We start from the raw sequence: 21,970 nt of genomic DNA on the forward strand, positions 1-21,970 counted from the left end.
TACTTGAGGACCAGGGTTGGGAACCACTGCCTTAACCTGAGGGCTATTCCTTCTTCGCCCCAATAGAAGCAATGCAAATAGGTATTTTGGTAAGGAATCTGATGTAGCGCCTTATTCCTTACCAAAAAACCTATTGACCCGGTTAGGGAACGTTTCCACTACCCTTGAAGCCGGGTGCTAACCGGGTGCTACCCTGATCATGACCTGGGTAGGATTGCCGGGGAATCCAAACCGGGTTATTTGAAAGGGAGCATTTCCACTAGCAGAAAAACCCGGGTAGAAGCGCGTCCCCGCGGAGATTACCGGGTTATTTCTTCTAGTGGAAAAGGGGTATTAGACATAACCATTAACTTGTCAGGTCTAAATCAGACCTGACTATTGCAAGTGAATTGCGAAAGGATCGCTAACCGAAATCTATACGCAATTCCCGAACCGTTTAAAGGTTTTTGCCGTCTGTGCAAATGTGAGTAGCTTTGACCCTTCCACTAATCTGCTGAGACAGGCTGATAGAGGCCAGTGCTGACGTCACAGACCCTCCATTAAAATGATTGGGCGTGCCTGCACTATTTTTGACAAACCCAGAAAACGTCTGGTGTCCACGCACAAACGTCGACTTCCTGTCAGTCAAGCTCCAGTCGCTTTGCGTTTACAATCCATACGCATATTCAGTCGTTATGAGGCTCACACATGCGCAATGCGTACGATACTCATGTACGGTCATTCGATAATAATGTGTGTATTCTCTAATTAGCAATGAACTCTGAATCAGGCCCAATGTGCGACTGCCTATAGGAAGGTTGTATGCTAGGAGATATTTGAGGGTTGCCGTAAAAAAGGTGGCGCATCTGCTAACAGTCAGGGTAAATGTGCAGGTAGAACTGGCTACCAGTCTATAATAAGTGTATTATAATGGGCATAATGTCCCCCTACTGTAAAATATCATTGTATTAAATAAACCTGAGAAGTTGTGTGACTATAAAAAGCTGCAGGCCAATTGCTCAGCCTTGGAACGCCACAGTGACTTCTAATATGCTTTTAATTTTCCAAGGAGTACAATCTTCCTTACGAGACATTGGGCAGTATTCAATGCCGATTTTCGGCATGTGCAGTGAATCTTGTTTAGGATTCGCTGCACATTTGCCGCGTTCCGGAGGGCTGGAGCATTCGCTGCCAGCCCTCCCTGTCACCCTATTCAATGCCGCAGGGGCTCGCTGCCCCTGATGGCGAATTTTAACACAAGCTGCCCCCCCCCCCCCTGGAGAGCTGGCAGGGGACGCGGGTAGGGAGCCGCTGCACTGCTCCCGCTCGTGCATATGTAACGAGCGGGAGCATGGGAAGTGAATATATGAATATGTAATGAGCGGCTTCCTGCCCCCTGCTGGCTTATGTGTAAAAAATGTTTTAATATATATTCATCTGCAGCAGCCACATGAATAAAAATAGCATGCCCCTTCACAAGAAAAAAATTCAGATTTTTTGACAGCAAATAAAAAAAAACCTATATTTTAAAAAGTAACATTCCAGTTCACCTAAAAAAGATGGTGATTGCTACATGGTGAAGCACAGCGAAAATTACGCTGAAAGCAATTCGCCATCCTAGCATTGAATACACTCACGGCGAATCACGGCGAACCACAGTGAAAAACCCATTGAAAAACAGCAGCGAATTGCGGTGACTAACAGACGGCGAATTGTCCGTCATTCACTGTTCGCCGTCGGCGAATAGTGAGCGTTGAATAGGGCGAATCAATTATTCAGTAAAAAGATTCGCCTTGTAGCATGAAAATAGCACACATTTGCCGTAAATCAGCGGCATTGAATACTGCCCATTGACATAAGATGCTTCTCATATACTGGTGTATTTTGCCCCTCCAGACAGTTATAAATTCCATCAGGGAACACTTCAAAATGCTTTTGTAACAAGTGAAATCGCTACTTACTAAATCTAACCAAATGTTCTATCTCATTGCAGTGACATTAACCCTTTGAGTGCCAACACTGCTGTGAGTGATCCTCAAAATATCTGCATAAAATACCAGCGTCGCTCACAGCCACTGTTCTTTTAGTATAAATAAGTACAAATACAGCCAAGTTCATTCATTGAAGTATAGTTAAACACTGCACCAGGGTTCGCGAAAAACGCGCTATATCGCGTATTTTACCCTAAACCGGTCCCCGGGGACTCAGTTTTTAAAACTAAAGGGGTCCCTGAGGACGCGCTGTGCTGAACCTGTGGGATGCTGCGAGCCAATCACTGCAGCGGCTGCCGGGAACCAATCATTGAACAGTGGCCACCCGGCAGCCAATCACTGTACGTTTTACACGTTACGTTGCTGCCGCTCCGCACCCTGGGGTAGCAGCATGTTTTCTACTTTTACCGCGTCCCGTAGCGTCCGCGGTTACCAGGCAGCGCCAGTAGCTACCAGCCGGTGCCGGACATCATGTCGAGGTGTGGGACTCCAGGCTGGCCGCGGCGTGTGTCCAGACCCCTGTGCACCCCCACACTCGGGGCCCGGTCACCCTGTACAAAAGGCAGGAGGAAGAGCGACAGCGGTTCATCAGCGGCAGCAGGGCGCCCCCAGGAGAGGTGAGAGCCAGCTGTGCTCAGCATTGCCCGCAGTGTGTATTGGCTGATATTGCCCTTATTGCCCTGAATGCCGCCCCCCGCCATGTAAGACAAGGTGAGCGGGCTGTCAGGGTGGCGGGGGACTGGACGTGGCTAAAACAACTCAGAGCAGCGTGTCAGCTATTCCAGCCACATCCAGTCCCCCGCCACGCTGATAGCCCGCTCACCTACTCTGCTGAGCAGCATGTCAGCCTTTCCAGCCCTCGGGCAACAACCACCCCCCCCCCTCTGTGGCAACAAGCAAAATATGCCCCCCCCCTCCACTGTGGCAACGAACCTAAAATGCCCCCATCCCCCCCCCCCCCGCCTCATGGCAACCAGCATAAAACGCCCCCTCCCCTGTGGCAACCCGTATAAAATGCCCCCCCCCCCCCCCAGCATGTAACCCCTGCAAGGAGCATATAACCCCTAGCAACAAGCATGTAGGTAAGCAGCACTTATGTGCTATAATATATACTGGGCATATCGGTGTGTGCTGTAATATATACTGGGCATTGCAGTGTGTACTATAATGTGTGCTGGGCATAACGGTGTGTGCTGGAATGTGTACTGGGCATAACGAGTGTGCCAATTGATACTCCCCCCCCGACCCACATGTGCCATGCTGGGGAGAAGGTGAGAGAAGGCTTTATTGGGACCCAGAAAAAGTCAGGTAGGACCCCAATTTTTAGAAGTGAAGGGTCCCCGGGACCCACTTTTTTGGGTGGTTTTCGCGAACACTGTGCACCCACAAAAAGACCCGTCGTTGTGAGCGGCACTGACATTTTTAACGGATTTTGGGGATCTCTCACGGCAACATTGGCACTCAAAGGGTTAATTTAAAAAAAAAACACGTTTGCTTGGCAATTTTCACAATTTCTGTCAAATTTCCTTGGCACTCAAAGGGATAAACTTTCCAAAGTAGTAAGTTTACAGAATATGTTACAGTATTCATGTCACTTGTGTATTATATTTTATAAATTACCATTTATCTTTTTTTGACTAGGTGACCCCCAACCATGCATTCCCATCCCGTTGGCATATTGGGCCTGATTCATATATTGTTGGTGTGTCTATGGACGCTGCAGCGATGCACAGACATAATAATGCAGCAGGAGGAGACATCTGGTATAAATAGATGCTTCCAGCATGTATTTGTGTTCTAGGCCCTTATTCTGGTTCACTCGCAAAGGCAGATGCCTTCTCAAATGGACAAAACCATGTGCACTGCAGAGGGGGGCAGATGTAACATGTGCAGAGAGGAGGCAGCACCAGCTGTAAGTGCTGCCTCCTCCTCCTGCCAGCGATGATGCTCCGCCGCACCCCCACATGATGTCAGCAAACCGGCAATATTGCTGGATCGCAGAGGTGATGTGAACAGACCGCACATGCAGGGTCGCACCGGGACTGAACCGTTTCAAAGTCCCGGTGCGACCCTGCATTTTCGCTCTGAAAGCGGTATAAGTAAACACATAAAAGAGCTTCCACACAGCAAACTATATGGCAGCAAGCCTATGGACATATGTAAATATACGTGGCAAGCCATGCTGTCTTTAATTAAGGCTAACATGGCAGCAGGCAGAGACCTCGCTCACTTTGAAGGAGGCTGATTTGGAGGAGCTCAATTTGCTGGAGCAGCAGTAACATGAGCAATCGTGCCTGAGATACCGGCAGGCAACTTCTAAGGAGAGTTATCTGCAGCAAACATAAAAGTATTCTGAAACTCCTATCAGATGTCTACATTACAGAAATCTAGGACACAGGGATATTTATATTGTAACTATATGGGCAATATGCACAAGGTCAAAGGTCGACACACGCAAAATGTTGACATGGCAATGGTCAACACAGGAAAAGGTCAACATGAGTTTTTCATGTTTTTTATTTTTAACCCCTTCCTGACAGAGCCAGTTTTTGCGTTCCTGACAGAGCCCTTTTTTTCAAATCTGACATGTCTCACTTAAGTGGGGATAACTTTTTTTTGCTTTTACTTATCCCAGTGATTTTGAGATTGTTTTTTCGTGACACATTGTACTTCAAGTTAGTGGTAAATTTTCGTCGATACGGTCTGTGTTTTTTTGTGAAAAATACCAAAATATCGTGAAAAAATGGAAAATTTAGCGATTTGCAAAATGTTAAATTTTCTGCTTGTGAGACAAATAATCTTACCACTCAAAATAGTGAATAACTAACATAGACCATATGTCTACTTTATGTTGACATCATTATTTCAACTTCCTTTTAATTTTTTTGGACACTAGGAGGCTTACAATATGAATAGCAAATTCTCAATTTTTCAAGAAAATTTCAAACACTGATTTTTTTAGGGACCAGTTCAGTTCTGATGTGACTTTGAGGGACTTGTATGTGAGACACCCCCATAAATGATGCCATTTCAAAAACTGCACCCCTCACAGTATTCAAAACAGCATTTTGGAAGTTTGTTAACCCTTTAGGTGTTTCACAGGAATTAAAACAAAGTGTAGGTGAAATTTCAAAATTTCTTTTTTTTTGCAGATTTGCAATTTTAATACATTTTTCTAAGGAACACAGTACATTTTACTAGAGAAATGTGACTAAAAATTGATTCCCCCAATTCTTTTGTTTTCATAAATATCCTATATGTGGCCCTAGTGTGCACGGTGACCAAACCACAGGCTTCATAATAGAAGGAGCACCTACTTGATTTTGGAGCCTCCTTTTTATGAGATTATTTTTTAGGCACCATGTAGGTTTCTAGGCACCATAACATGCTAAAAGTTAGGAACCCCCCCACAAGTGACCCCATTTTGCAAACTACACCCCTCAGGGAATTCATCTAGGGGTATAGTGTACATTTCAAACCCGCAGGGGTTTCACCAATTGTGGTACAACTGGGCAGTGAAAATGAAAAATTATTTTTTTTACACAAAAATGCAGTTCTGGCTCCAAATTTGTCATTTTCAGAAGGTATGAAGGAGACAAAGCACCCCAAAATCTGTGCCCCAATTTCTCCCGAGTACGGCAATGCCTCACATGTGACCAAAAAATACCAGTTGGGTGCATGGCAGGACTCAAAAGGGAAGGAGTGATTTTTGGATTTTGCAGCTCAGATTCTGGTGGAATTTTGGTGGGTGCTATGTCGCATTAGCAAGACCCCCCAAGCACCAATACAGTGGAACCCCCCCACAAGTCACCCCATTTTGAAAACTACACCCCTCAGGGAATTCATCTAGGGGTATAGTGTACATTTCAAACCCCCAGGGGTTTCACCAATTTTGATACAAGTGGGCAGTGAAAATGAAAAATTACATTTTTTTACACAAAAATGCAGTTCTGGCTCAAAATTTTTCATTTTCAGAAGGTATGAAGGAGAAAAAGCACCCCAAAATCTGTGCCCCAATTTCTCCCGAGTACGGCAATGCCTCACATGTGACCAAAAAATACCAGTTGGGTGCATGGCAGGACTCAGAAGGGAAGGAGTGATTTTTGGATTTTGCAGCACAGATTCTGGTGGAATGAATGGTGGGTGCTATGTTGCACCAATACAGTGGAACCCCCCCACAAGTCACCCCATTTTGCAAACTACACCCCTCAGGGAATTCATCTAGGGGTATAGTGTACATTTCAAACCCCCAGGGGTTTCACCAATTTTGATACAAGTGGGCAGTGAAAATGAAAAATTACATTTTTTTACACAAAAATGCAGTTCTGGCTCACAATTTTTCATTTTCAGAAGGTATGAAGGAGAAAAAGCACCCCAAAATATGTGCCCCAATTTCTTCCGAGTACGGCAATGCCTCACATGTGACCAAAAAATACCAGTTGGGTGCATGGCAGGACTCAGAACGGAAGGAGTGATTTTTGGATTTTGCGGCTCAGATTCTGGTGGAATTTTGGTGGGTGCTATGTCGCATTAGCAAGACCCCCCAAGCACCAATACAGTGGAACCCCCCCACAAGTCACCCCATTTTGAAAACTACACCCTCAGGGAATTCATCTAGGGGTATAGTGTACATTTAAAACCCCCAGGGGTTTCACCAATTTTGATACAAGTGGGCAGTGAAAAAGAAAAATTACATTTTTTACACAAAAATGCAGTTCTGGCTCAAAATTTTTCATTTTCAGAAGGTATGAAGGAGAAAAAGCACCCCAAAATCTGTGCCCCAATTTCTCCCGAGTACGGCAATGCCTCACATGTGACCAAAAAATACCAGTTGGGTGCATGGCAGGACTCAAAAGGGAAGGAGTGATTTTTGGATTTTGCAGCTCAGATTCTGGTGGAATTTTGGTGGGTGCTATGTCGCATTAGCAAGACCCCCCAAGCACCAATACAGTAGAACCCCCCCACAAGTGACCCCATTTTGCAAACTACACCCCTCAGGGAATTCATCTAGGGGTATAGTGTACATTTAAAACCCCCAGGGGTTTCACCAATTTTGATACAAGTGGGCAGTGAAAAAGAAAAATTACATTTTTTACACAAAAATGCAGTTCTGGCTCAAAATTTTTCATTTTCAGAAGGTATGAAGGAGAAAAAGCACCCCAAAATCTGTGCCCCAATTTCTCCCGAGTACGGCAATGCCTCACATGTGACCAAAAAATACCAGTTGGGTGCATGGCAGGACTCAGAAGGGAAGGAGTGATTTTTGGATTTTGCAGCACAGATTCTGGTGGAATGAATGGTGGGTGCTATGTTGCACCAATACAGTGGAACCCCCCCACAAGTCACCCCATTTTGCAAACTACACCCCTCAGGGAATTCATCTAGGGGTATAGTGTACATTTCAAACCCCCAGGGGTTTCACCAATTTTGATACAAGTGGGCAGTGAAAATGAAAAATTACATTTTTTTACACAAAAATGCAGTTCTGGCTCAAAATATTTCATTTTCAGAAGGTATGAAGGAGAAAAAGCACCCCAAAATCTGTGCCCCAATTTCTCCCGAGTACGGCAATGCCTCATGTGTGACCAAAAAGTGGCAGGACTCAGAAGGGAAGGAGTGATATTTGGAGTTTGCAGCACAAATTCTGGTGGAATGATGGTGGGTGCTATGTCGCATTAGCAAGACCCCCCAAGCACCAATACAGTGGACCCCCCCCACAAGTGACCCCATTTTGCAAACTACACCCCTCAGGGAATTCATCTAGGGGTATAGTGTACATTTCAAACCCCCAGGGGTTTCACCAATTTTGATAAAACTGGGCAGTGAACATGAAAAATTACATTTTTTTACACAAAAATGCAGTTCTGGCTCAAAATTTTTCATTTTCACAAGGAATGAAGGAGAAAAAGCACCCCAAAATCTGTGCCCCAATATCTCCCGAGTACGGCAATGCCTCACATGTGACCAAAAAATACCAGTTGGGTGCATGGCAGGACTCAGAAGGGAAGGAGTGATTTTTGGATTTTGCGGCTCAGATTCTGGTGGAATGAATGGTGGGTGCTATGTGGCATTAGCAAGACCCCCGAAGCACGGTGAAATGATGAACCTAATATTCCATAGATGTGTGGTATATTTTAAAACACTCCTTTATACATAGGCCGGGTTTGTCGGGGCAAGTGTCACACTGGAAAATAGTTTGCTTTCTTATTCCCTTTTTATAGCAAACTTTGCACCTTTTTTGTGTCCTGCCCTTTTTTCCAGTGGAGGGGATTTCATCAGGAAAATGCTGCCCTGGTACAATACGGGGGCCAGTACTAGAAGTACTGGGGCCCTCTGCCTGCTGGTTCCCAAATATTAGGCCCTTTATGACTTCCTCTTGAAAGTGCATAAATGTCCCCCTCTGGCCGGTAGAACGGAATAGCACGTAAGCGTTATACAGTGCCATCTGGATGATATACACGGCCACCTTCTTGTACCAGATTTTTGTTTTCCGCAGGGCACTGTACGGCTTCAGTACCTGATCTGAAAGATCCACTCCGCCCATGTACCTATTGTAATCCAGGATACAATTAGGTTTGGAGGTGTGGGTACTGGTACCTCGTACAGGGACGGAGGTGGTACTGTCTCCGTGAATTGTTGTCAGTATAAGGACATCCCTCTTGTCCTTATATTTGACCAACAACATATTTTCGGTGCATATTCCCCTGCTTTCACCCCTTCTCATTACTTGGGCAATGTGCGTTTTTGGGAGGCCTCTTTGGTTCTTGCGCACAGTACCGCAAGCTGCTGTACCTCTTGAACCAAGGGCCTTAAACAGGGGGATGCTAGTGTAAAAGTTATCCACATAGAGGTGATAACCTTTATCCAGGAAGGGGTGCACTAAATCCCAGACAATTTTCCCACTAACACCTACGAGGGAGGGGGGGCATTCTGGCGGTTGAATTCTTGAATCCTTCCCTTCATAAACCCTAAACCTGTGGGTGTACCCTGAGGTGCTTTCACACAGCTTATACATTTTTATGCCATACCTTGCCCTCTTACTGGGAAGGTACTGGCGGAATTTAACCCTTCCTTTAAAATGTATAAGGGACTCGTCGATACAAATACATTTTTCAGGGATGTACACCTCTTCAAATTTGGCACTGAAATGATCAATGACCGGCCTGACTTTGAATAGCCGGTCAAAGGTGGGATCATCTCTGGGTGGGCACTGTGCATTATCGGTGTAATGTATAAATTTAAGAATTGTCTCAAATCGAGTCCGGGGCATGGCCATACGGTAAAATGGAGTACTGTACAGAACATCTGTACTCCAATATTGCCTAATTTCTGGCTTTTTTACTATGCCCATATGAAACACCAGACCCCAAAACGTCATCATCTCTACTGCATCTACAGGGGTCCACCTAGCAAATGATGACGTGGGGTTTTGAGCAATAAACTGCTGGGCATATAAATTAGTTTGGTCCACCATTAAATTTATAAAATCATCAGAGAAAAATAATTTGAAAAAGTCAATTTCTCTGAGACCTGTGGAATCAAATTGGATTCCTGGCATGGCCAAAAACTCAGGAACCTGGGGCTCAAAATTGTCTGGTGGTGGGGTCCATACTAGATCAATTATTGGGGGGGGAATCTCAGCTGATCTACGGGGGCGTCTTTGAGGGGGTCCCTCATCAGCAGAGGAGGAAGAGGAGCTTAAGGCAAATCCTTCAAATTCCCCGCTTGCATCACTGCCTGTGTCAGAGTCAGAAGCAAGCATGGCATATGCCTCCTCCACTGAATACATTCTCCTGGATGATTGGGAGGACATTTGGGAGGACATTTGGGAGGACATTTGGGATGCCATTTTTATTTTTGTGTTACCGGTAGTGAAATGTTTCAACACGTGTATAGTGTAGGGGGGGGCACAAACTTTATTTCAATCCGGGGGGTATGTAGTGTGTAGTGTGTATGTGGTGCAGAAAAAAAAAAAAATGCTTTATACCAATAAAAAAAAAAAAAATGAAGGGGTTAAAAAAAAAAAAAAATGAAGGGGTTAAAAAAAAAAAAAAAGGAAGGGGTTAAAAAAAAAAAAGGTCCTGCGCCAAAAATTGAGCACAGATGTTGGTCAGTAACGTCTGTCACTGAACAGCGCTCAAAGGCAACAGGAATTTGATCAAAAAAAAAAAAAAAATAGATCAACCCTGTGCCGAAAAAGATGATCAGTGATGTACGTCACTGATCAGCGCACAGCGGCCACAGGACACCCACAAAATCACAGTGTGTGTAAAAAAAAAAATTAAAAAAATACCCCACAGCACACACACAAAAAAAAAAGGTGATCAGTGATGCGACACTGATTACCAGTGAGGTGCAGCAGGTGCACAACCTTTGGTGCAACTGACAGGTATATATAAAAAAAAAAAAACCTCTGTACCCCCAAAAAAGTTGCTGATCACCTCAGATATAGTGATCAGCACAAAAGGCGGGGACAGCAGACACAAAATTTAGCACTCTCTATCACTATCTCTCTCTATCTCTCTATCTCTCACTATCTAACACTATCTAACACTCTATGACACTGCAGCAGCAGCACTCACAGGTATATCTATATATAAAAAAAAACCTGCGCCCCCAAAAAGTTACTGATCAGTTAATTTATACTGATCAGCACAAAAGGAGGGGGCAGCAGTCAGTTATATAAAAAATATATAGCACAATCTGTCACTATCTCTCTCTATCTCTCTCTATCTCTCTCTCTCTATCTCTCTCTGGGCGGGATGCTATATAGCAGAAATGCGGTAAAAACCCCGTTTTCGGGGTTTCTACCGCATTTCTATATGCTATATGGCGCCTCCGCAGTGTCAGCGCTGCGGAGGGAATCGCCAGCTAAAGCTGGCGAATCCCTGCAGAAGCCTATGGGCTTCTTACCGCAGCGCTGTTTGAGGGATCCGTCACGGATCCCTCCCAGCGTGCCCTGCGGCCGGCGCCGGGGTCTGCGCATGCGCAGATGGACTCCCGGGTCACAGACCCGGAAGTCCAGCGCCGGCACCGCATCGCAAGGGACAGCTCTTACCGCAAGAGCTGTCCCTTGCATGAATAACGGCATATGTTATAGCATATGCCGTTATTAAAAATGCGATGTCCGGCGAAGGGGGGCCGCGGATGTTATAACATCCCGCCCTCTATCTCTCTATAACTATCACACTGCAGCAGCACAAAATATAGCACTCTGTCAGTAGGCCTCTCTCTCTATCTCTCTCTCTCTATCTCTCTCTCTCTATCTATAACTATATCACACTGCAGCAGCACAAAATATAGCACTCTCTGACACTATCTCTCTCTCTATCTCTCTCTATCTCTCTCTATCTCTCTCTATCTCTCTCTATCTCTCTCTATCTCTCTCTTTCTATCTCTCTCTATCTCTCTCTATCTCTCTCTATCTATCTCTATCTATCTCTCTATCTATCTAGCTAATACTAATACAGTGCAGCAGCACAATATCACAGTATGGCACAATTATTGCACAGGATCCAGGAAGCAATCAGCAGCGATCAGGTAAGTATTGCAGCAAGTATTTCTGGTCAGTATGGCGGCAGGGGGGTACGGTGACCGCACTGCACGCTTTCCAGACCGGAATGGCGTCTGCAGTGCAGTCACCGTTAGTTTAAATCTCCCTCCTTGGCTGTGATTGGTCCGTCGGTCCGACGGACCAATCACGGCCTTTGGGGGCGGGCGGGGTGAGGTGGGGTGACACCAGTGTCACCCTTACACCCCGCGGTGATTGGTGCTGTACTTTACAGCACCAATCACCTCTGATCCCGTGTCACCGGCGAACGTTATTCGCCGGTGACACAGGAAAACGCTGTGAATGGCTGTTCACACTGAACAGCCAATCACAGCGATCGCCGACGGGGGGGCGGCATCGCAGCCCCCCCGGGGCATGCACGGACATGTCTGCTGTCAGGGACAGCAGACATGTTGAAACTGTCACCGCGTCTATAGACGCGGTGACAGTTTAAATCCATGACGTACATTTACGCCATGTGTCGGGAAGTGCTTCCCGACCATGACGTAAATGTACGTCAAATGTCGGGAAGGGGTTAATTGTTGAACTTTTTCATAAGTGAACGTGGACTCATATTGGGAACGTCCCAAAACATGGCAAAGGACGCGCTACACTAATTGGGGGACCATGTCGGCAGGTGTCGACATTGACAACACTTTTTAAACAAAAGGTATCGACTTTTTTAATAGTGACCTTTTGCTTGTGTCAGCCTTTTGTCAGTGTCGACTTGTGCATGTCATCCTTTTGGTGTTGATCTATTGACTGTCGACCGAGACACTGTCTATCCTGCGACTGATTGATCTATGTACTGTGAAATATTTTCCCCTCTGACATTTATGGTGCCAGTAAATTTACTGATTCTCAGTAAATACAGTAACTTTTTGCCAACACTCAAAAATAAAATCTGAGGACGAGTAAAATGATGACATCCTGGTGAAAGCACTAACAATGCATCATTTATTACAAGCCAGCAGTTTGGGATATAGGGAGGTATTCAATCTGGGATTCCGACTGTTAGAACATCCTGGCAGTAGGAACATCCTGACAGTCGGAATCCAGGCCTTTTTCACCGGCTTCCAACACTCAACAGTTGGAATTCAAAATGATATTTTTGGGTGTCAATGTCGACAACCGTTGACATGGACCCCAATTAGTTCAGCGTGTACCCTCGCCATGCATCAGGCTCTGTGCCTCGCTGTATTTGGCACACAATTATAATCTCCCTCTAAGCCAGTGATTTTCAACCAGTGTGCCGCGGCCAGTTCACAGGTGTGCCGCGGGACAGCGTGTCATGGCGACTCAACAGGACAAGGGGGAGGCAGGCGAGTCATCCTCCTCAGCGCTGTGTGTGTGCGCGCACAGTGATGACCTATGGAGCGGACGCCTGGACGTGCCTGTGCGCATTAGGTCATCCTATGCGTTGCAGGCACCAGGCGCATCCCGGCGCATGCGCAGAAGGCCGCCACAGACGGGAGTCACAAGACTGTCTGAACCATTTGTGCGCACTGGATGTTTTGAATACCTGTCCTGGAGGTAAAGGAGTGGCATTTGTGTGTGGCATTTTTAAGGGGAGCTGGTGCGTAGAATAATAAAGGAGGGGCAGGTATGTGGAATAACTAAGGGGGGAAGGTGTGTGGAATAACTAAGGGGGAGCAGGTGTGTGGAATAACTAATGGGGGGCAGGTGTATGGAATAACTAAGGGGGGAAGGTGTGTGGAATAACTAATGGGGGGCAGGTGTATGGAATAACTAATAACTAAGGAAATAACAGATCTCAACATATATTAAATATATGTCAATATTTGTTATTACTTGTCTTATATTTGATTAAAATCTGTTGGTGTGCCTTGGCAATTTTAAAGTCTGGTCCGGTGTGCCGTGACCTAAAAAAGGTTGAAAATCACTGCTCTATGCCAACATGGATGGTGACGTAAGAACAACCCGGTTTTAAAAAAAAATCCTGAAAAACTCACGTCGACTTTTTTTTGTGTCAACCTTTTTCATATTGATATTTTGACCCTGTCAACAGTTTGACCCCATCAAAATATTGCATGTCGACCTTTTGACCCTGATGATCTATTGCAAGTCGACTGTTTGGGGTAGACTTATTGATTGTCTATCTAGACACTGTAGATCTATCAACCAGTTACAGACTTATAGCAGGGGTGGGGAACCTTTTTTGTGCCAAGGGCCGTTTGTATGAGAGAAAAAATCCTTCAGGGGCCATATGTAAAAAAAATCTCTTACACATTGTCCTGCTGCAGCCGTTCCACGCTCCGGCGGCTGCCGCTGAATAGGACTGACAGTGTCCGGCTGCTGTTGATTAAGAGGAATCTCGCGAGAACTACCGACCTCTCACAATAATTCCCCTGTACTTGACTCCTGGCAAAGCCGCAGGGCTGGTGGGCGGGCCACTCAGACCCCCGAGCCGGAGGTTCCCCACCCCTGCTTTAGATAGAAGTCTTGCTGAGGTAATAGTGTATTATACAGTAGCAACCAGGGAGTTTATTCCATAATGCAAGTGCCGCTTCAGATGACCAGGCTGTAATGTCCCCACATTGTGATGGAGCTACATGCTAACATGCGGACATGCACTGAAACACAAGGACATGCACTGAAACTAGAGGGAGGAAGATTCAGGGGAAATTTGAGGAAACATTACTTCACAAAAAGAGTAGTGGATAAGTGGAATAGCCTCCCATCAGAGGTGGTATAGGCAAATACAGTAGTACAATGTAAACATGCTTGGGATAGGCATATTGATATCCTTACAAAGAAATACGGATCAAATATGGTTTGAGGTAACATGTTGATAAAAGGAGCAGACTAGATGGGCCAAGTGGTTCTTATCTGCCGTCAAATTCTATGTTTCTAACATATTCAGCATGTGACTCATTTAATGGTGAATTACCAAGGGGTGTGGTATGTCGGTCTGACAGGGGGGATCCTGACGGTCAGTATCCCGACATCGGAATCCTGAATGCCAGTGCTCCGACAGTGGAGCAAGCACACAGAAGCCCCTTGCGGGCTCACCAAAGGTTCTATTCTCCATCTATGGGGGTCGTGGACCCCCACAAGGGAGAATATGCCCTGTGAGCCGGGATCCCCTCTGTCGGAGCACCGGCAGTCAGGATTTAGATGTTGGGATACTGACCGTCAGGATCCCCCTGTCGGGCAATCATCCGGCACCCATTACCAAGTAGTCTCCCGCCCCTCTGCTCCCCTTTTAGCTATCGAACGAGATGAGGGGAAGTCATTCCAATGTTGTCAAGTGCATGTTTTCTACACTCAAAACAAATCTTATTCATATGCATCTATGCCGATGCTTGGTCCCTGTGCACCCGCCAGTGAAAGCAGCAATGATCACTATCAGCTTCCATTGGTATGAACCCAATCTTTTGTGCAAGAGATTAGTCTAAAAATAGATGGATCTCTACATACGCTTGCCAAGGTATAGCCCGCAAATCCTCCTACACGTCCACAGAATAATTATCCTACGTCCAAATGACCAGATTCCACCCAAGCATGGGGGAAGGAAAGGTTACCTGACTCCTGTTGGGATTCCCTCCTTTGGGATGCCGGCGTCAGTATTCTGCATCCCCACGGCCGGTCATCTGTATGTATTCCATGCATAACCTCCCACATTCTGACATAATTAAATCCAATAGAAGAATACACCAGGATATACTATAACCTGTACAGGGCTCATTCCTGTTAGCAATGTACAATATAATGCCCGTACTGCTGGCTACTGTACAGATACCATACTCTGGTGTCTATCCAACATAGGGCTCATTATCTAGTGCCCAAGTGTACAATATATACAGCAGTTGTGCACTATAGCAACCATTCCCGCGAACCATAATTAATACTCCTTCTCCACATGTAGACAGGTAGTGGAACACAGTTCTAAGCCGCGTCACGGCCATATTACAGCAGGTTGGACCCGGGTCAGTGGAGTGTCTTCACGCTGCCGTTGCCTGGAGATTACATCATCTCCAAGTGCCAGTGGGCGGTTCTCCAGAGTGTTTTACCTGTTTACACTGTAGCTGCCTGGGTGGGATTCCCAGGTAACTGGAGCGGGTTGGGATCATTGGGACACCCTCAAAAGGTCGACATGGGTCTAGGTTGACAGGGTCATTACGGTGACACAAGCATTAGGTCAAAATGTGAAAGGTCGGCAGTCAAAAGGACGACATGAGCTTTCCAATTTTTTGGTCCCGAATGTCGACACAGTCGACATGGACACTGTATTGGTGCACCGCGTCCCCTCACTGTGGTCGCCATGCTTCTGGCACTATTTTATACCGCCTATCCACGTCAACTCCAAAAAGAAGTGAAAGAACCATGTCGACCTATTGGCTGTCGACCTTTCCCATGTCGACATAATGCTTGTGTCGACCTAATGACCCTGTTGACTTAGACTCATGTCAACCTTTTGAGGGTGTCGACCTTCCTGTGGTCAACCTAGTGACCATATACCAACTGAAGCTACATGATATTTTAGGGACCCTTTTACGCTGAGCTGTGACCCAGGTAGACCCAGCAATAACCCGGGTTATTGTGGCCGGGGAAAAGAGGGATCAGCCATCGGCTGGGTCAGTGACCGAGGAGGTAGGTTGGCTTTTCCTATGTCATGTATCCTCAAAATATATATAAATAATATGCATTGTGGGTTGCAATTTCAGACATTTTATCTATAATATGTTCAAAAGTTTCTTTGATGTCCTTCACGCTGCAGCTATAAATATGACACAAATCCATTCCCACTTGTACTAATCAGAGTAACTTAATTATTTATGCATCTCATGGATCGCAGCCCTGGGAAATAGCTGATTTAATCATTGTGGTTTAATTAAGCAATAGAACATAAAACCGGCAACAAATAAAATACCAAAATAAATACGCAGCTGAAACCCACCATTGCATACAACAATATATAAATATCCGTGTTTTATACACATGGATGTGTAAAGCCAGTCAGCGAGACGTCATTATCCCACAGAAATATCCCATTCCGTGTCTCTGACTGCATGAAACTTTCCATCAAATGCCACGACTTGTGCGAGACTTCGCTAGTCGAGTTGTCCCATAAATTTCCATAGTTCGCGTCCCTTCAGGATAATACGCTGTCATTAAATATATCATAAATATGATTTATTCTTTCTTGAACATTTCACCACAGAGCACTAAAATGAAGGGTTCTCTGAAATGCCAAATCCTTCTATTACACAGCAAACACTCTAACCAGCAAGAACCACGTTTCTAGTCATAACAACACCATTCTTTAGCAAAAAGAGGCGTAAATCCAGAAGTATTCTGGAGGGTTGGGATTGTTGGGTCTACAACTAGGTCCACAAGCATTGGTTCGACACCACTAGGTCGACATGCAGCAAGGTCAACATGGATCAAGGTCGACATAACATTAGGTCGACACAAGCATTACGTCGACATGTACTAGGTCAACAGTCAAAAGGTCGACATGTGGGGTTTTCACTGTTTTTTTTACCCGACACAGTCGACATGGACACGGTTCGAAGTGCAGCGCATCCCCTCGCATCGCTCTCTTTGCTCGCTATGCTTCGGGCACGGTGCAACTATTTTATTCTCCCACCACGCCCTAGTGGATGGTAGGGCATGAAATACCGCCTGTCGGCACATGTCGGCTCAAAAAACAGTGAAAAACCGCATGTCAACCTATTGACTGTCGACCTAGCCCATGTCGACCTAATGCTTGTGTCGACCTAATGTCCTGCCGACCTAGACCCATGTCGATCTTAACACATGTTGACCTTGCTGCATGTCGACCTTGTGGTGTCGACCCAATGCTTTTCGACCTAGTTGTTGTAGACTGTATCCTCTTCTGGAGTGGTATTGTGTTCTAGCCAATTGTAAAGCGCAATGGAATATGCTGGCACTATATGGATAATGCAGTAGACATGGCATGGAGCTTGCAGAATGCCTAGAACTCCCAGATGATCATTCCAAAAGCACCCAGCCAGGATACAACCAGCCTTCATGGCTGCTTATTGCAATGACCCCAATATACAGTATGCCTTGTATGTATGTATGCATGTCAGCTAACCACGGGGGCTGCAGCAGTGACAGTGACACTGGGAATGTGACAGGCTGCTGCTGTCTGTGCTAACAGGTATGTGCGTGTAGACGTGGTGAGGGCAGGCAGCAGTAGTAAATGGGGTCACAGCAGCACGCAGTGCTGGCACACAAGGCTGGCAAGCTGGGTCCCTCCCTCTGCATCTCATTCCCGTGCCAGCCGGTCCCTGCTCTCCTTGGGCATGAATGGAATCACTTACCATCGTCTCCCGTTCAACCATGGATCCGGCCATCTTGCAGTAGGGTGTGCAGTTGTGCTGGCTGCAGGGGAACTGGATCAGCTGGAGCCCGGGAGGGAAGGAGGAGGGAGGGTGGCTGCAGCAGCAGGGTAAGGGAGGGCAGGTCTGAGCCAGGCTCAGCAAGGGATCAGACCACAAGGAAGCCGGGGCTGAGCTGCTGCTGCTGGCAGACTGAGAACCCTTCCCACCAGCAGGCAAGGAGAGGGGAGGCGGTGATTGCAGAGGAGGAGTTGGGCAGCACTGGCAGCGACTGGAGCAGCCACAGTACTATCCAGAGTAAATGGCACTGTCGTCTGGGCTAGAGATGCCTGTGTGTGTGTGTGTGTGACTATCTGCTTCTTACACAGCCCCAGCCCTGCCCTGAGAAGAAGCTGCTGCACCCACATCAGCATGGAGAAGGGTGGCTCTGTAGGGTGGTTTAGGTCTCATTGACTCAGACTGGGTGTCTAACCGATATGTGATGTGACATCTGTCAAAAATGGGATTTAGCCTATGGAAAACATTGCATCATGGATCAGTAAAAGTTACATCGGAAATACATGATATTGCAGTTGCACCCCATCCTTATAGTAAGGACACACTGCTACAGTCACATGTTGTCTGTGACCTGTTGCACCAGTATAGCAGCAGACATGCCTGTATTGGGATCACCACATGTGGCAGGTTTCTGGGCCTGTCCCTGAGACAATTATGTACTTGATCACTCACTCACCAAGTTATATGAGCAAGGGTGGTATATACTAATTTATTTATTTACAGTTTCTTATATAGCGCAGCAGATTCCGTTGCACTTTACAATACACAGAGATAACAACAGACAGACTTGGAGGTAGGAGGGCCCTGCTGCAAGCTTACAATCTATAGGGGTTGCAAGATGTGCTAAAAACTTGCCTGCATTTCCCGTATGAAAGCAAATCTTTCTGCAGTTTTATTGCATAGGCTCCTGTGGGTGGGCTAATTTCCCCCAAAGGGACCTTATAGTAGCCTTCACAGTGTGCTCCGTGGCTCTCGCATGCTCTGGACGACTGCCACGCGTGTGCAGACGGACTCCTGGGTCGTAAACATGGAAGTCGTCTCATCACAAAGGACAAATCTTATCGGAAGAGCTTTCTTTTGCTACTTTAATGTAAAAAAATGTACGTGCGTACAGCATTACTTAGACCTCATGGGTCATATGTCAGTACATATGTGATGAGCATCATGACAATGTGCAAATGGTCATCGCTGGGTGATGGGCATGCTCCCCCCCCCCCCCCCCAACTCCCCCTGTAATAGAATGGTCACAATGATGCAAGTCCCACCTACTTAACTAAGCGGGCCCCCATGGGTGGGTGGCTCTTGGAGACTTTTCCACTCCTCTAAAAGTTGTCCAGGAGTACACCTACGGGGTGATCTTGTAAGCATGATCTAGGTAACAAATGGACGATTGGAATTAAGGTCTAAGGAAGTGTTTACATTTGATAAAGTTGCCACTATAGCCTTTGATTTTGATTATTTTTGATTATTTCACAATTAATTCAAGTACAGACATGAAATGGAACCTCTACCATCACGTGGGTTTATTACGTCCATAGCTGCCTGGAAAGCGTGGGCACTCTCCTCCCTATCTGTACATGGGGCCTTTTTTAGATCTGAGCTCAGTACAAATTTGTTTGGAAAATGGGCAAAACCATGTGCACTGCAGGTGGGGCAGATGTAACATGTATAGGGGGTTATTCTGCTTGGTACGGTGGGACCGTATACGGGCGGATCGGGTTTTTTTCTTCATTTGCGCATGCGTAACTTTCGCAATGCACATGTGCGGCGACCGCACACCGCTCACGGACGGGTCTCTCCATGTGAAAAAACCTGTCCGCAAGAACACGGTCATTGAGGGCGGCATGTTGGCGTTTTTATGGGAGCACCTGGAATAATGAGGAAAACTGGGCGTAAACATGGGCGTACACGGGGGTGTGCACACAAAATTTACGGTGCTACAACCGCCTCGATCGGCGAACGCGCCGTGCATTTTTGTCCAAAAACAGGCGGATGCCAAAGATAGCTCCAGACCAGCCCTAGAGATACCGCATGAGAGCAGATGCCTGGGTCTGCTAATTACTCAAACACATACACCTGAATGTAATAAGTAATGCTGCAGCCTATTAAGTGAAAACCATGATTTCACTACCTGAAAGCCACACACAGCCCTCAAACACATTGGAAGCGTATCTTTCTACACTTCTCTACATGTAAAGGATGGTTTAATTTTAGGTAAGATTCATTCTAAGACCTGCTTATATATGTCAAGGTAGTTATTTTATAACCATCTACACCCATTCAGAAAGTGTTTCTGTATACTTTAAAAAGCAGGACACTCAATTCACAGTCGACATGTGTCAACTTTTCACTGTAACACAAACATACCAGTTTTTTATTAGGAAAAAGACACATAAACCACATCTAAGAGCAACAAGGATGTTTTTGGACTCAATTTCCACTTGCACTGTGGCGTGCGCTCAGATATACGGAAGGTGTCGGTGTGAGAACGGACAACATCCGTCCGTACACGGTGGCATGCGCTCTGATGTATGCCAGGTATCGGTGGCTAAGAGGGAGAGCCGTCCGTGCACGGTGGCGTACGCTCAAGTGTACGCCACTCCCCATTGTCGGTGTTTGTGACCGTCCATGTGCGGCTGTTCTGCGGGCGGACTTTCGCTCACTGCGAGCGTACGGGAAACATACGGTGAAACGGACCGTACGTCCGTTTCACCGACCGAACCAGAATAAGGCCCATAGAGAGAGAGAGTTAGATTTGTGTGAGTTATTTTGTTTCTGTGCAGGGTAAATACTGGCTGCATTATTTTTACACTGCAATTTAGATTTCAGTTTCAGCACACCCCACCCAAATGTAACTCTCTTTGCACAGGTTACCTCTGCCCCACCTGCAGTGCACATGGTTTTGCCTATTTTCCAAACAAATTTGTACTGAGCTCAGATCTGAATAAAGGCCCTGGTACAGCAAGCTGAATGCTTTAGGTCACCTATTGTATAAGTGTGAGCAGAAAACACACTCCTCATGCTAGTGACAAATATACTCATTTATTATGTGTTGCACAGCCAAGAAAAGACTCCTGTGAAGTGTTGGTTTATGCATATTAAAAAAATGTGTGAATGCTTCAAGGTTTCTCCACTTTCTCTAAGTATTGAAATGGAAATAATGTTCTTATTCTTAAGCATCTGTTACTTATTTCCATCTAAATGCTAAATTGTTGTTCTGCAAAATATACACATGAAAAACTAGTCAACAAGCCAGGAAAATATTAAGTAACCAGACTTAGGGCCTTATTCTGGTTGGTGCGGCCGGGCCGTACGCGTACGTCCCGGGGTTTTTCATGATCTGCGCATGCGTACAATCGCCAATGCGCAGGCGCGAACACTCCACAACGCTTACGGACGGGTCTCTCCGTGCGAAAAAACCTGTACGCAAGAGTATGGGCATTGGGGGCGGCATAGGGGCGTGTTGAGGGGAGCGGCCGAAATAATGAGGGAAAATGGGCGTAAATATGGGCGTACACGGGGGTGTGCACCAAAAATGAACGGTGCTACTACCGCACGATCGCCTAAAGCGCCGTTCATTTCGGACACAAAACAGGCGGCCGCCAACTGCCACCTCAGACCACCCCTACAGATACCGCATGCCAGCGTGCGCCTGGGTTTGCTAATTTACGCTGATTACTACTCAGACACATACACCTGAATGTAATAAGCAATGCTGCAGTCTATTAAGTCAAAACCATGATTTCACTACCTGCAAGCCACACACAGCACTCAAACACATTGGAAGCTTATCTTTCTATACTTCTCTACATTTAAAGGTTTGTTTAATTGGTACTTGTGAGTTATCCGGGCGCCCGATTTTTTGATTGTATGCCTTAAGTTAAGGCATACAATCAGATGCGATGCGATGCGATATCGCATCGCATCGCATGCGACCATCGGATGCGATGACCCGATTTTTCCATAGGAATCAATGTTAAAATGATTCCTATGGAAAAAGGGGTCCTTTTCATACCCCTACTATCCAAGTGGGCATGGAGTTGGATATAAACCTGTGGCGA

At 46.1% G+C, this 21,970-nt stretch overlaps 1 protein-coding gene across 1 annotated transcript in view; it reads right to left on the reverse strand.

Annotated features, from left to right (window-relative positions):
- Positions 1–18,118, reverse strand: part of LGALSL (galectin like) — a 34,189-nt gene extending 16,071 nt beyond the window's left edge. The window contains exon 1 of the mRNA XM_083175768.1: positions 17,835–18,118. Coding sequence (XP_083031894.1) covers positions 17,835–17,867 — 33 coding nt within the window. The 5' untranslated portion in view covers positions 17,868–18,118. The remainder of the gene's footprint in view (positions 1–17,834) is intronic.
- Positions 18,119–21,970: the final 3,852 nt, after the last annotated feature.

The sequence above is a fragment of the Crinia signifera genome, chromosome 3, assembly GCF_055691185.1.
Source record: "Crinia signifera chromosome 3, ASM5569118v1, whole genome shotgun sequence".
NCBI classification, from domain to species: domain Eukaryota; kingdom Metazoa; phylum Chordata; class Amphibia; order Anura; family Myobatrachidae; genus Crinia; species Crinia signifera.